Source organism: Chaetodon trifascialis, chromosome 2 (genome assembly GCF_039877785.1).
Source record: "Chaetodon trifascialis isolate fChaTrf1 chromosome 2, fChaTrf1.hap1, whole genome shotgun sequence".
In the NCBI taxonomy this organism is placed as follows: domain Eukaryota; kingdom Metazoa; phylum Chordata; class Actinopteri; order Chaetodontiformes; family Chaetodontidae; genus Chaetodon; species Chaetodon trifascialis.
Window position 1 is genome coordinate 31,886,114 of NC_092057.1, and position 14,572 is coordinate 31,900,685.

General features: G+C 42.1%; 1 protein-coding gene across 1 annotated transcript in view; it reads right to left on the reverse strand.

Annotated features, from left to right (window-relative positions):
- Positions 1-14,572, reverse strand: part of asb5b (ankyrin repeat and SOCS box containing 5b) — a 50,551-nt gene that overhangs the window by 5,574 nt on the left and 30,405 nt on the right. Inside the window, exon 2 of the mRNA XM_070987476.1 lies at positions 9,419-9,498. Coding sequence (XP_070843577.1) covers positions 9,419-9,498 — 80 coding nt within the window. The remainder of the gene's footprint in view (positions 1-9,418; positions 9,499-14,572) is intronic.

Sequence of the window (14,572 nt, forward strand, 5' to 3'; positions counted from 1 at the left end):
CAGCAAAACAGCCTAAAAACACACAACTGTATGAGCATCAAATCAAAAAATCAACACCAGGCTGTCTACAAGGCATCGAGTCCTCATCAACAACGGTTAAAATTACCACAGATGAGTGCAATTATTTCTCAGTACAAATACACCAATGCGAGGGTGAAATCTGATATTGTGCCGCCACACTTTGATGATCATTGTAAGAATAGCATACACGGTGGTATCTTTATTAGAGTGAATCAAGCTTATGCATGAATCATACATCAATAACAGCCTAATTAACAGCATGATCAATGATGATGACAATACAGAAAGATAGAAATGTATGGCAAAAAAGCATATTGTCTGAAAAGCATGGTATAATTATTTCCCGGTGATTTTTTGATAAGATTTTTACTACTTGATTTTTTGACATCTTTCAAAGAGCCCAATATGGGTCCAGAGAAAACTACGCAGTCAGGCATTGTCTTGTACACACCGATTCCACATTAATTTTAGTGACCTCTGACTGGTGTACCTGGGTGTCATTACTACCAACATTAATAACAATTCTTACTCTATTTATGCTTATCCTTGGCAAGCAGTTAAAAATTTCATTCGACGTTGCCCGCTCTGGCCCCCTGCAGGCATTTGACTATGGTCGCTGGTGTCACTAACTTTATATTTCCCTAAATAGACCTGCCAATAATCAGAGTTGGTTTCTCAGCGGGTGTGTTGCTGAGTGGGGAGAACCTGTTAGAAACATGAGGTGGTTGGTGGTGAACTGTGGGATTCAGCTTTGGACTATGCTTCCATCAAACAGTCACCCAGCATCCCTGGTTTCCCGGCTGCTTGGGAGCTGTTGAGGGACGGCTAGCCGGAGCTACACTTGGTTGGTCTGTACTGACTATGGGGGCCTGGCTAACTACAGCTAATCTTTTGGTTTCCATGGAGCGTGCTTCCAATTCACTGAGCCTCATCTCCAGCTCAACAAATAAACTACATTTATTACATGTACCAGTATCAGGGGCGGACTGGGACAAAAAATCAGCCCTGGCATTTTGGACCAGACTGGCCCACCACATTCGATAACGCACACCTTTTCGGTCTTTTCGGTCTCTTGAATGTGTATACCAACTGTGCAACTCTTTAAAACCACGTACCTTAAGCCATGCAATGAGTTAACAGGAATCAGTGAGAGTGGACATATTAAATACTTCCAAAAAGTGTAATTTATTAACACTACAAAAAAGTATACTCCACCACTCCATCACAGTAATGGATCTTTAAGCAGAATTCATCCTATTGGGTGTACCCATGTGTTTCAGGGAGGAAGAAAAAAAGAAAGAATAGAGATAAGAAATGATGGATCAGATGCTAACTCTTCCAAGAGTAGTACTAATAAATTGTGAACTGACCCAGTCCAAAAGGATGAATGTAGCTGAACTCCTGAATGAACTTTGAACTCTGTGTATGTATGTTTGAGAGAGAAAGAGAGAGAGAGAGATTTAATTATTGGTCAATTTTTAAGATAAAAGTAGCAGTGTAGAAACTGAAAACTTAAGAGGGATGATGACACATGAATGAGGGAGAGAGAAAGAGAAATAATAGACATGGTTGATTGATCTGATTATCACTGTTTTCCAGACAAAGCAGTGCTGAAAGAAGAAGGCCTGTGAACTTGGGCAAATCCTTAAAGAAGAAGACTTGTGTGACAGATAGAAAGAGAATGAGAGGCTCATCTGTGTCTGTTGCATTATATTAAGTCATCCCCTAAAGGACTCCTCCTGTAACAAACAAGTGAAGGCATCGTGTGTGTGTGTGTGTGTGTGTGTGTGTGTGTGTGTGTGTGTGTGTGTGTGAGAGAGAGAGAGAGAGAGAGAGAGAGAGAGAGAATAGTCAGTGTTACATTACAAGTTTTCTGAAAGCAGTCCAGCTTGCCGCAGGTTTTACTGCATGTCCCTGTTCAATGTTGCCACCACCACCACTGTCATCGGCCACATGAGCTGATGAAGGCCCCTGCCGTGACAAACATATCAGAAATTTTTGCACATTTGGCAGTGTTGGCTTCAAGAGCCAGCTTCTTCTTGTCTCGCAGTTTCTCTGCACCTCCTTTTCGTTTTCTCTTCTTTTTTGATGATCCTAACAGATTACGTTACAGACACAAAAGAGGGGAAGTGTTTCATGATATGATTGGGAAAGATGAGCCCCGTCACATGTCAGTGAAGAAAATAACCAATGGGCCGCAGACCAGCATGTGTCGAGGGCTGGTCGGTGGTTATAAACAAACTTTTGCGCTGACTTTTTTTTGCTGAATACATTACGCCAGCAGGACCAAAGCGAAGGGGGTTGGAGTTTAAAGATGTGATTGGGCCAGCCCAATGTCAATCAGGCCACTGATTAACTGACTAGTATTATGGGCTGGTCAGACCAATATTTAAAATAAAAAAAAGTGGCTGACTGTCAGCCCAAATAGCACATCGGCTCACCAGGAAAATGCCCGCTATGCCAGATGGTCCGTCCGTCCCTGACCAGTGTGACTAAAGGAGGCAGAGGAGTAGCTATACATCTAGGGTTGCCACCCGTCCCGTAAAATACGGACGGGTACAATACAACGTCTGTCACACACACATCAACACCAAATCTAACAATAATGAACAAAATAAAACACAGAAAATACTAAGGCCAGCAAGATTGTCGTGGCGGGATCTATGCAGGACCCCGGTCATGTGTCTGTGCCTCGCTGCCTGCGTGTGTTGCTGTCACGGTTGCCTAGAGACAGACACCACACACCGGCGCTGCTCACAACACCCGCGCCTTTTAAAAATGTCCACTACACCCGATACTCCACCACATCCTCAAAAGCGAAAACGCTTGCAAAAGTACAGACGTGAGTGGGAAGAGGCACATCCTTGGCTGGACAGCATCATTGGAGATGATTACTATTAGACTATTGTGGTTTGATTGATTGTTTAGGATGTTGAGTTTTTAAAGTCGAATGAATGATCATTTATTTAATATACAGTAGTATTAGCCAATATGGGTTTTTATTGTTGTTTTGTTTTGATTTATATAACTCTTTATATAACTCTTGTGAAGCACTTTGTGTTGCATTTTATTATGTATGAAAAGTGCTATATCAAAAAGTTTGATTGATTGATTGATTGATTGATTGATTGATTGATTGATTGATTGAATATAAATGGCCATTTAAAGAACAAATCATACTCTCATACCCTCTCATTAACTAGGTTAATTGATTGTGCAATAACTAAGTTGTGTACACATGGCACTTTGTTATATATTTTCCTCATTGTATGTTAAATAGGGAGGCATGTAATTATGGCTTTATGTAGGCTAATTAACAGCACTTTATATGCAACAATGTTGCACAATAAAGAATGTGTTCACTGGTAATAAAGCATTTCAAGCTTTAAGTATGACTAATTGCTTTCTTGATCACCCCTTTACTAAAAACAGTGGCACAAACTAAAACATACCACTGCTGCAGGTGCCCCACCCCACGGGAGTCGGGCCGTGGTGGTCATGGCCCTGAGGAGCTGTGGTGGGCATCCCTTATTTTCATTTCTGAAAGGTGGCAACCCTATATACATCTGACACACTAGGCAAGAGAGAGCTGGAGAGGGAGAGAGAGAGAAGCCATCGCTAGCTGCTAGGCTAAACTGGTGTAGCTAATAAAGCAGACAAGTGTGTAGACAAGTAAAATTAGCGGTCCCTACAAAGACAGAGTTATGAGTGTTTGAGCAAAACTAATGTTACTTTAAATAGCGGGTAGCTGATGTAACAAAAGACAGAGCAAATTACATTCAGACAAGCAAGAGTGACACTTGTACACTACTGCCAATGCAGCAACCAGAAACAGGAAGTGAGATGATACACTTATCTCAGCACGTCATGTATACTGTGTTACATATCTTTCTATCTACTGTGCAATAGTGGAAAACACTGTACTTAAGCCATGTGCAATTCTCAATTCATGTGCAATTTTCAATCCATTTTCAATTTTTTCCCATTAGCAATAGAATTTTTTAATGTCCCCCTTTTTTGTATAGAATGTCTATACATATATACTTAATTTTTTATTTTCTGTTTTATTTCATTCTATGCAACACAAGTCTGCATTCACCCTTTCACACACATTCATATGATGGCTAGGCCACCTGCTCATTACAGGCTGTTAACCATTCACACACACAGAATCAGGGGCAATTTGTGGTTCAGTATGTTCCCCAAGAATACTTCAACATGTAGACTGCCAAGGCCAGGGATCGAACCACTGACTATCTGAGTGGACAACCGCTCTATCTCCAGATCCAAAGCCATACCAGGAGCGCTGCCAAACAGCTGAGTTCCACCACTGCATCACCTCTTCCCAACTCTTAGGCACCCCAAACACCCCCAACCCCTTCTGAGTTTTGTCAGTACTGTCTCTGAGCTGCAGTCTCTGGACCTCACCACTATCACGACATTGCCCCAGTGTTCAGCAAGCATCACGCCCTGTCCCTGATGCCTCACCATCCCTGTGATTGTGCCATATCCTCCTGATTACCAGGAAAAAAATATTGTCCAATCACATTTTTTTTTAAATTCCCCAATCTTTGTAAGGTAATTAGAATACTAAAAATATTTTCTTTTTGGGGGGGGGAAATATTTTAATGTGTTGTTAAGAGACTTATCTAAAATATGCCGTCAACATTTCAAGCCAAAATTTGCTCATAAAAAGTATTATGCACTTACTTCTCCTCTTCTCATGAAATGCATTAGCACTGATGGACACCATTTTCCTTAATGAGAAAGAGAAAGGTACCAAACGCCCACCCCTTCACATTTAGTATCATTGAAAAGCCCTAAATGTTCTCTGTAAATAGCAAAAGGAGTTAATTCAGTAGTATGCAGATATTCAGGTTTACAAATGTCCTCCACAGAGGACAAGTTTGAACTACTGGTAGTCAGGAGGATATTCCTAAAGCCTGGGGCCCCACTTCCCAACAGTCAACTCTACAACCCCACTAGAGCATGAAGCCAAGGAAAACTACATTCAGGACTCCCTTATGGTAGGAATAATTTGTCCTTCCTCCTCTCTGGTGAGTTCTGGTTTCTTTTTCATTGGCACAAAAATAAAAATAAAAACAGCTTCAATACCCCACTGGACCACAGTGAATACCTCATCATGCCATTATTGATCTTATTTCTGAAGATGCTCACTTTCTCACTTTGCTCAACCTTCCCCCTAGGGAGGTCACTGACCTTCTGGTGGAACATGTCTTCTGCCTGCATGGATTATGCACAGATATTGTCAAGGACAAGGGGCTGGAGTTCATCTTGAAAGTCTGGAAAGCCTTATGTTCTGCCCTGGGAGCCACAACAAGCCTTTTTCTCCGGTTATCATCCCCAGAGGTATTGCCAAACAGAGAGGATCAATCAGGAAATAAAGACCTCACTTCACTGCATCACCTTTTCAAAGCCACTCTCCTGGGGCACTCCCTTGGTTAGAGTACCCACATAACATCTTGTCCAATGCCTCTATTAGTATGTCCCCATTTCTTTACTGCCTTGGGTACCAGCCTCCCTTTTTTCCTGCACAGAAAATTCAACTGGCTGTTCGTTCATTCAAAGCTCACGTGCATTGGCATTTCAGGGTTTGTTCAAGTCCTCCACCAGAATCCAAAAGCAAGTGAACTGCTGCCGCACCCCAGCTCCCAGTTATACCCCTGGCCAAAAGACATGGCTCTGAATTTTCTTCTTAATGTAGAATCCAGGAAGTTGTCCCCCAACTTTGGTCTTTTGAGATTGAGTCCATTGTTAATCCTTGTGTTGTTCGTCTTGAGCCCTCCTTTCATGTCTCCAAAATTAAGCCTCAAGCCATCTCCTCCAGCCATTTGTCCCCTCCTGTACCTCCTCCTCCTCCTCTTAGGGTGGTTGATGATGAGCCTGTCTACTAGGAGTGGGCAATACGACCTAAAACTCTTCTTTTCACAGTATTTTTGTTGTTATTGTTTTTTAGTGACAGTATTATTTCATGGTATGACAAGCATTTAGAGGGTGGTTCACATACTACACGGGCTAACATCCAGAGTTTGGACATCGAGAACATGGTTGAGTACAAATACCTGCGTGTTCATCTCAACCACAAACCAACAACACAGAGAGACCAACAACAAAGATGTCCTGTACAAAAAGGGCCCCAGTCATCTCCATCTGCTGAGAAGACTGAGGTCCTTCAGAGTACGCAGGACATTTTATAATAGGAAACATTTTATGACACTGTGGTGGTATCTTCACTATTCTACTGGGCCTGTGGAAGCTCAGAGAGTGACAGAAAAACTGTCTATTTGTTCTTTTTTTTTTCTACCTAGTAAACTTCTCCAGCATGGGATCAATAGTTTTATCAATAAAGTCTATCTGTGCACCTGCACACTCAAATTAAACTCACTTGCAGGACAACTGTTGACTCAACTGGTCATTCCTTCCTGCAGCCGTCAGACCGTACAACAGAAACTGCCCCAAGTAATCAGTACAATGATATGTTTACAATCTGTGCAATAACCTGTGCAATAATGCAATAATGTGCAATAATCAGTGCATAACAATCTGTAAATACTATCTACAATTTCTTAGGATGACGTTATTCTTTTATCCCACTCTTGTATATATACTTGTTTTGAATTTGCATTGCACTTGTTCTAATTCAACTTTATACACTTTATTGATGCTGCTGTATATAGGATTTTCCCCTCGTGGGACTAATAAAGGAATATTGAATTAAATTGAATTGAAAATTTCATTACACATCTGTGTATGTCGGTGGTGTCACTTAATGATCCTTAGCGGTGTTATTTCAGACTGCAACGAAAAATGTAGCTTGTGTGGGCACTACAACACTGCTTGATAAATAAAAAAGCTAAACTACCGAAAAGCTACTTGATTCAGAAAACAGTGACGTTACCACCATGCTAGTTAAGATAGTAATGCCACAACATTTAGCATCGCTACTACCCAACACTGACAGACACACAGAAAAACATAATTGGCAGAAAACAAAAAGTACAACAGAGGGGCTTTCCTATGACATCACAGCCAGCTGAGCTTGTGTTGCAATATGAAGTGTCGAGATAACATTAGGTCTGACTATGCGAGACTACACAAAAAGCAAACATTGCTCCAGTGTTTGGGTCTGAAATAAATGCTACTGGCCACATTAGCCACAGGCTGTGCTAATGGCAAATTCAACAGGCTAACCAGCAGAATAAACAGTAAAGCAACATAAAAATGACAAAACTTAAACTTTCAAAGTTTGAAGCCAGCATCAAGCCATCCTTGAGCTTCAGTTTTCCTGCGAATCCTCAGTATTATATATATATACAGTGCTCAGCATAAATGAGTACACCCCCTTTGAAAAGTAAGATTTTAATCCATATCTCTTATTGAATATTGAACACAAGAACAATTTCCAAAATTTTGACAAGACTGAGTTTTATAGAACATTTGTTCAAACTCATAACATGAAAGAATGTTAATAATATAACTTACATCACAAAATCTTCAGTTTTACTCAAATTAGTTGATGCAAAAATGAATACACCCCACAACAAAAACTACTACATCTAGTATTTTGTATGACCCCTGTGATTTTAAAGGACAGCACCAAGTCTTCTAGGCATGGAATGAACAAGTTTTGTCCTTTTTTTTTTCTCTCGTTTTTTTTTTTTTTTTTTTGTCTTTTGTCTAGGTGGCACGGTGGAATGGTGGCAACACTGTAGCAACACAGCTAGAAGGTGCCGGTTCGATTCCCGCTGTGGGCGCTGGGGGGCGTGTCCTCCACCATGCTTTCAGGGGCCTTTCTGTGTGGAGTTTGCATGTTCTCCCCTGTGATCACCTGTGGTATCCTCCATAAAAAATACACCCCCACTAAAAACATGCACAAGACAATCACCACCTAACCAATGGTGATGAAGAGATTGGGTCCCCGGGCGCCGGTCAGCTGGCAGCCCACCGCTCCTGGTCTGCTGTGGAGGAAGGACTGACCAAGGATGGGTCAAAATGCTGAGAAGAATTTCACAGAAGCATGGTGTGTGCAGTTTCCCTCCCTAACTCTGCAGGTTGTGTGTGTGACTAATAAAGGATGTCTTCTTCTTCTTTTAGAGCCTGGACGCTGGATGGAGAGTGATGCTCAACTTGTCTCTTCAGAATTCCCCATAGGTGTTCGATTGGGTTCAGATCGGGAGATATACTTGGCCACTGAATCACTTTCACCCTGTTCTTCTTCAGAAATGCAACAGTGGCCTAATGTTTGTTTTGGATCATTGTCATGTTGGAAAAGTGCACAACAACCAAGTGCACGGAGTGATGGTAGCATCTTCTCTTTCAATATAGAGCAGTTCATCTGTGAATTCATGATACCATCAATGAAATGCAGCTCCCAGCAGCACTCATGCAGCCCCACATAAGGACACTGCCACCACCATGTTTCACTGTAGGCACCATGCATTTTTCTTTGTACTCCTCACCTTTGCGACGCCATACAATTTTGAAGCCATCAGTTCCAAAAACATTTATCTTGGTCTCATCACTCCAGAGTATAGAGTCCCAGTAGTCTTCATCTTTTTCAGCATGAGCCCTGGCAAATTCTAGGCAGGCTTTTTTGTGTGTGGGCTTTAGGAGAGGCTTCCTTCGTGGACAAGACTCATGCATGCCATTCCTCTGCAGTGTCACCCCAGTTTGGCATTCTACTTCATTAGCTAACTGCAGTGAACTTGCATGTCGATTTTCTTTTCTACCGTGACTCTATACTGGAGTAATTAGACCAAGATAAATGTTTTTGAAAGAGAAGATGCTACCATCACTCCGTGCACTTGAACGTCATGCACTTTTCCAACATGACAATGATCCAAAACACACATCTACAGCCACTGTTGCATTTCTGAAGAAGAACAGGGTGAAATTGATTCAAGTGGCTAAGTATGTCTCCTGATCTGAACCCAATCGAACACCTATGGACAAATGTTCTATAAAACTTTTTGGAAATTTTTGGAAATTGTTCTTGTGTTCAATGAGATATTGATTAAAACTAATATATATATATATATATATATATATATATATATATATATATATATATATATATATATATATATATATATATATATATAATAGTATTGGCCCTCAAAGGTGTCTAAGGTAAAATGATTAGCACACAAAAAAACAAAATAATTGTAGCCTAAGACCTTCCTAGTTGGGGGGACATTTCCAGCTTGGACAGTGGGGGAGATGAAGGCTTTTGTGTTGGTTCTTGCAGCCAACAACTGAGAAATTAATAACCTGCATGCTATTACAGGCGCAGTAAAGCACATCATTTTTCATATATGCAAACTTATGTTACAAGGTCAGAGTGGGATCAGATATGCAGGTTTTCACAGGCCCTTACCTGTGCTAGCAGAGTGCGCAGGGCAAGCAGTCGACCCTGGGAAGCTGCTTCATGGAGAGGGGAACGATCTGCCCAGGACCCTGGACACACACACACACACACACACACACACACAAAGGTGAGTGTCAGACATCATCCAGTGCAGTGACCCCTCACTCCCCACCTCCTTTACCAAAAGGTCGGCTGGCAAACTTTGGCTCTGAGACAGGACCAGCATTGTTTTTGATTAATGTAGAAGGCTTTCACACAGAAGCTTCCAACCTTTTTTTACTTGAACTCTCTGTTGTCACTACAGCTCTTCAAAGGCCTTATTTCAGATCTTGTTTTATCTGATTATAACTGTTTTTTTTAACTAGAATGTAATTTTATTTTCTAATTACTCTTAAACTATTAGCTATTGTTCTTTTTTATTTTTATTGATAGCTGTTTTGTTACAAGCACTGCTAGCTGTGAGGCGACAGTGTTGCCACCGTGCCAGAGCATACCACAAAGCAGAACAAGCTAGGTTGCGGAAGATAGGAGATGGCAATTGATCATTAAGTGTTTTCTGTCATTATTTCTGGCTTAAATTAGGATCTAGGCTGTTAGCAGGCTTTGTTGTTGTTGTTGTAGTCATGGAGAACTCGCTCTCACTCCCTGAGTTTCAATAGTAGGGTCGGCTGACGTGGGTCACACCCTCTATCTGTCGCTTGCCAGCGAAATCCTTAAGGGGCGTGTTCAGTCCTGGTGACGAGCTGTGACAGGGCACAGCTGTTACATTTCCTATATTTAACACACAGGCTGCGCTGAAGCATCAGCCTTTGTGCATCAGCCGTTTTGTATGAAGACCCTTTTGGGTAAAAACCTGCAAGTCTTCTTGTGCGAGTACACTGAGCGAGGACACAGGTAACCTTCACTGCTCTTACACTACTCCCGCTGCCTTACTGTGCCCACACACCATGTACTACCAATATATCCCTGTCATCCAGGGGATGTGAAAAAACAAACAAAAAAAATGCACTGGCCATAAAAGGAGAACCACTACTCACTCAGAAAAACCTCAACTATTCCCTCTGCTTTTTCCTTTAGCCTATGGAATTGCCAGTCTACTGTAAACAAAACAGAATTCATCTGAGCACTTGTGAAGCTATATCTAATTAGGTACTAGCCTTGACCTAAACCTGGATCCTTCAAGAAAACACAACCACACCAGCTGCGCTTTCAGCTCATCATACTTTCTCCCACAGACCTCATCCTAATGGATGTGGAGGTGGCACAGGCGCACTCATTTCCAATAACTGGAAATTTAACAAGCTTACTCCTCTAAGCAATTACTCCTCCTTTGAATATCATGCAATCATGGTTACTGCTCCCATTAAGCTGTATATACTAATCGTATATTGCCCACTTGGGCAACTGGGGAACTTTATAGCTGAACTGGGCTTGCTACTCTCAGCCCTTCCTGAAGGTGGCGCCCCACTGATTGTCAAGGGTGACATGAATATCCATCTCAACAAACCCCATGTGGTCGACGTCCTTTCACTGCTGTCCTCATTCGACCTCAAACAGGTCTCCACCGCTCCCACACACAAAGTGGGCAATATTCTCAACTTAATTGCGATTCACAACTGCTGCATGGCTAAGCTAACGGTCACCCCCTTACATGTATCAGACCACTTCTTTATTCAATTCTCTGTATCCTTACCAGAGCATCCTCACGCTCCATCGCAAAGGGTCTCCTTCAGACGAAACCTCCGGTCCCTCACACTGGCTCAACTCTCCGATGAGGTCTTGGTAACCATGCCTCCTCACAGTGTTTTCTCCTCCCTCCCTGTGAATGAGGCAACAGACACACTCTGCTCTTTGTGAGCCGCCTCTTTAAACAATCTATGCCCACTCTCATCAAAACTTGCTAGTAAAACCCCCACCAGTCCATGGCTCACTGATGTCATCAGAGGGCAACGGGTGGTGCTCAGAGCAGCTGAGAGAAAATGAAGCAAAACCAGAGATCCCTCTGACCTCAGGGACTATAAGACTGTCGTGTCTGCTTTTTCCTCCCATCTGAAAAGTGCCAAGTCCATTTTCTGCTTTTAATACACCACTCAACCCTCCACCACCTCCACAGTCAACTTTGCTCGCCGATCACTTTGTTTCCTTCTTTACTGATAAGCTTTCGAGAATCAGCAACCAGTTCTCTAAACCCAACCAAGTAGGATACCACCAGCTAACAGGACCTCACTCACTCGGACAGGTTTCATTCCTCAATTTCCTTTCCAAGACTCTTGAGACAGACACAGACACACAGTCTTTAATCAAGTCTCCTAATTCCTTTCTGATAACAACCTGCATGATCCTAGCCAAACCAGTTTCAAATACAGACACTCTACTCAAAGTGCACTCTTATCTGTGGTGGAAACACTACGATCAGCTAGTGCTACTGGTCAGTCTTCTGGCTGCCTTTGACCTGGTTCACCAGCAAATCCTCCTCTCCACACTTGCTAAGCTCAGTTTCTCAGGATCTGCTCACTGCTGGTTAGAGTCCTACCTCTCAGGGAGATCCTTTGCAGTATCTTAGAGGGAAGAAGTGTCTAAATCCCACTGCTTGTCCACAGGGGTACCTCAAGGGTCAGTGCTTGGATCGCTTGTCTTTTCAATATGCACCACCGCACTTGGTTCAGTCATCCGTTTACATGGCTTCTCATACCATTCATATGCTGACGATACCCAGCTCCTCCTTTCTTTCCTGTCAGACAATCCTACAGTCTCTCTGCGAATATCGCCATTCCTCGCCAATATCTCGGCATGGATGAAGGAGCGCCGCCTTCAGCTTAACCTGTCAAAGACTGACTTCCTTGTCATCCCGGCCAGTCCCTCTATACAACAACAGATCAGTATCCAACTTGACTCAGCTCTGCTCACTCCTGCAAAATCTGTCAGAAACTTGGGTGTCATGATTGAAGACCAACTAACTTTTAAAGAGCATGTGTCCTGTACATCATCAGATGATCCAGAATGTGGCGGCTTGCCTGGTCTTCAACCAGCCCAAACGAGCACATGTCACAGCGCTGTTCATATCCCTCCAATGACTCCCAGTTGCTGCTCGCATTAAGTCCTTGATGCTTGCCTACAAAATAGCCACCAAAACTGCTCCGACCTACCTGAACTCCCTCATTCAGGTTTATGCTCCCTCCCGCTCACTACGCTCTGGCCAGGAATGGTGTATGGTGTTGTCGACTCAAAAAGGCCCCAAGTTACTAGCTAGTTCTCTTCTGTGGTTCCCCAGTGGTGGAATGAGTTACCAATCTCCATTCAATCTACAGAGTCCCTCATGATCTTTAGAAAAAGACTTAAGACCAAGCTCTTTACTGAATCTGTGCAATATTTCAGTACATAAAAGCCTGTAATCTGTGCAATATTTTTTCTGTAACTGTGCAATATTTTAGATTTGTAAATACTATTCCCGGTACACCCTTTTGTATATACTTGCATGCACTTTGTCTTTTAATATTCTATTCTGTTATTGATGCTGCTGTGAAATTCGGAATTTCCCCTCGAGGGACAAATAAAGGAATATTGAATTGAATTGAATTGAATTGAATACCTTCTTTCTTAAAAAAGCCCTCTCTATTCACTCTGTGCACGCTATGCATGCACTTCGTAGCATGCCTTGTAGCTGGTCCAACTGGACCAGAATTTTGCGTTTCACTTACTCTTGTTGTTCTCTCCAGTCCAGAACCCTGCTTGTGATGTATGAAAATGTCATATGTACGCTGCCTTTGAAAAAAGCGTCTTACAAATGAAACATTTTCACTGCAATTGTACAGTACTGTGCAAAAGTTTTCTTGGGCAACCACTATGATCCTTTACGCTGCCAGTTTCTTTGTGCTTCTTCAAAAGAGCTTGAACAGCACATCTGAAATCCCAGTCTGCTTTGAAATCTTTGTCTGGAAAAGATCTGCCTGTGTTCTCTCTCAGCCCCTGTGACTGTGAGGTGTTAAAATGCAAATGTTAATACTGCAAGCTATACAAATGCAAATTGGGATTGTGTGTGTGTGTGTGTGTGTGTGTGTGTGTGTGTGTGTGTGTGTGTGTGTGTGAGTGTGCGTGTGTGTGTGTGTGTGTGTGTGTGTGTGTTCTGTGCTTACAGCATACAGACAAAGATTTTTTTTTCATGAGGATTTAAAAGTGTGATTAAATAATTTTATAGGTTACACACAGGAAGTGTCCTGACTCTCAAAAGCCTTTCATTTTCCATTTAAATTGCCAAATCAAATTGTGAAAATTAAAGCATCTACAGTTCAGTCTCAGCAGGTAACGCAGCTGATCACACAATTGGCAGCTGATTTAAAAGGAGAAATGGCCGAGATAAAAGCCAGACTGCTCGCTCTAGAAGAGCAGCCCTGATTGAACTGCAGCTGTGGAAAAGACCAGAAGAGGAAGAGACGGGTGCATAAGTTGCAGTAAGTAACTACATTGTGCAGTTTTTAGGCCACCAAACCTTTATTATTCTTATTGCACTACGTTCCGAACGTTTGGTAACCATTCACGTTACATTTAACATTACAATGTATATTTGTATTTTAAAGGAAAAGGTGCGGCGTCTGCAAAATAGTGACGGAAACGACAGACGATATGAACCTGAGCAGGGGTAAGTTAATAAAATACACAGAAATACACAGGATATGTTCTGCAGAATGTAAGTATGTAAATGTTGCATGACCTGATTTTGTGTTTTACAGAATGAATTCATCCCGCAAGGAAGCGGTAACATCACATTTGATGGCCACTTTAACTGGGAGTCCAGACATGGACGGTGTGGACAGAGGAGTCCTTTTATGTAAGTTTTTTTTAATTTAACCCTTTTCTGTTGTTTCTTGCTGTTGTTTTTACTTTCCTGAAGCCTGTCTTAATTATTCCAAATGAATATATATTTTCTTCCAGCTGCTTGTAAGACATATTACGAGATGGTGCGGAGGAGCTTCAGGTATGCCCAGCCAGCTCTTTTGGTTTAGGCAGCAGCTCTGAAGATTTCAGCTCGCAGCAGAGAAGAAAGCGGGTAAGAGTTCCATGAATGCCGCTTTATTTTCACAGCAATGTAAAAATGGGCTGAATTTTATTTATTAACTGCATTGTTTTTAGCAAACATGGTCGCATATGTTATCATGTGTTATTGTT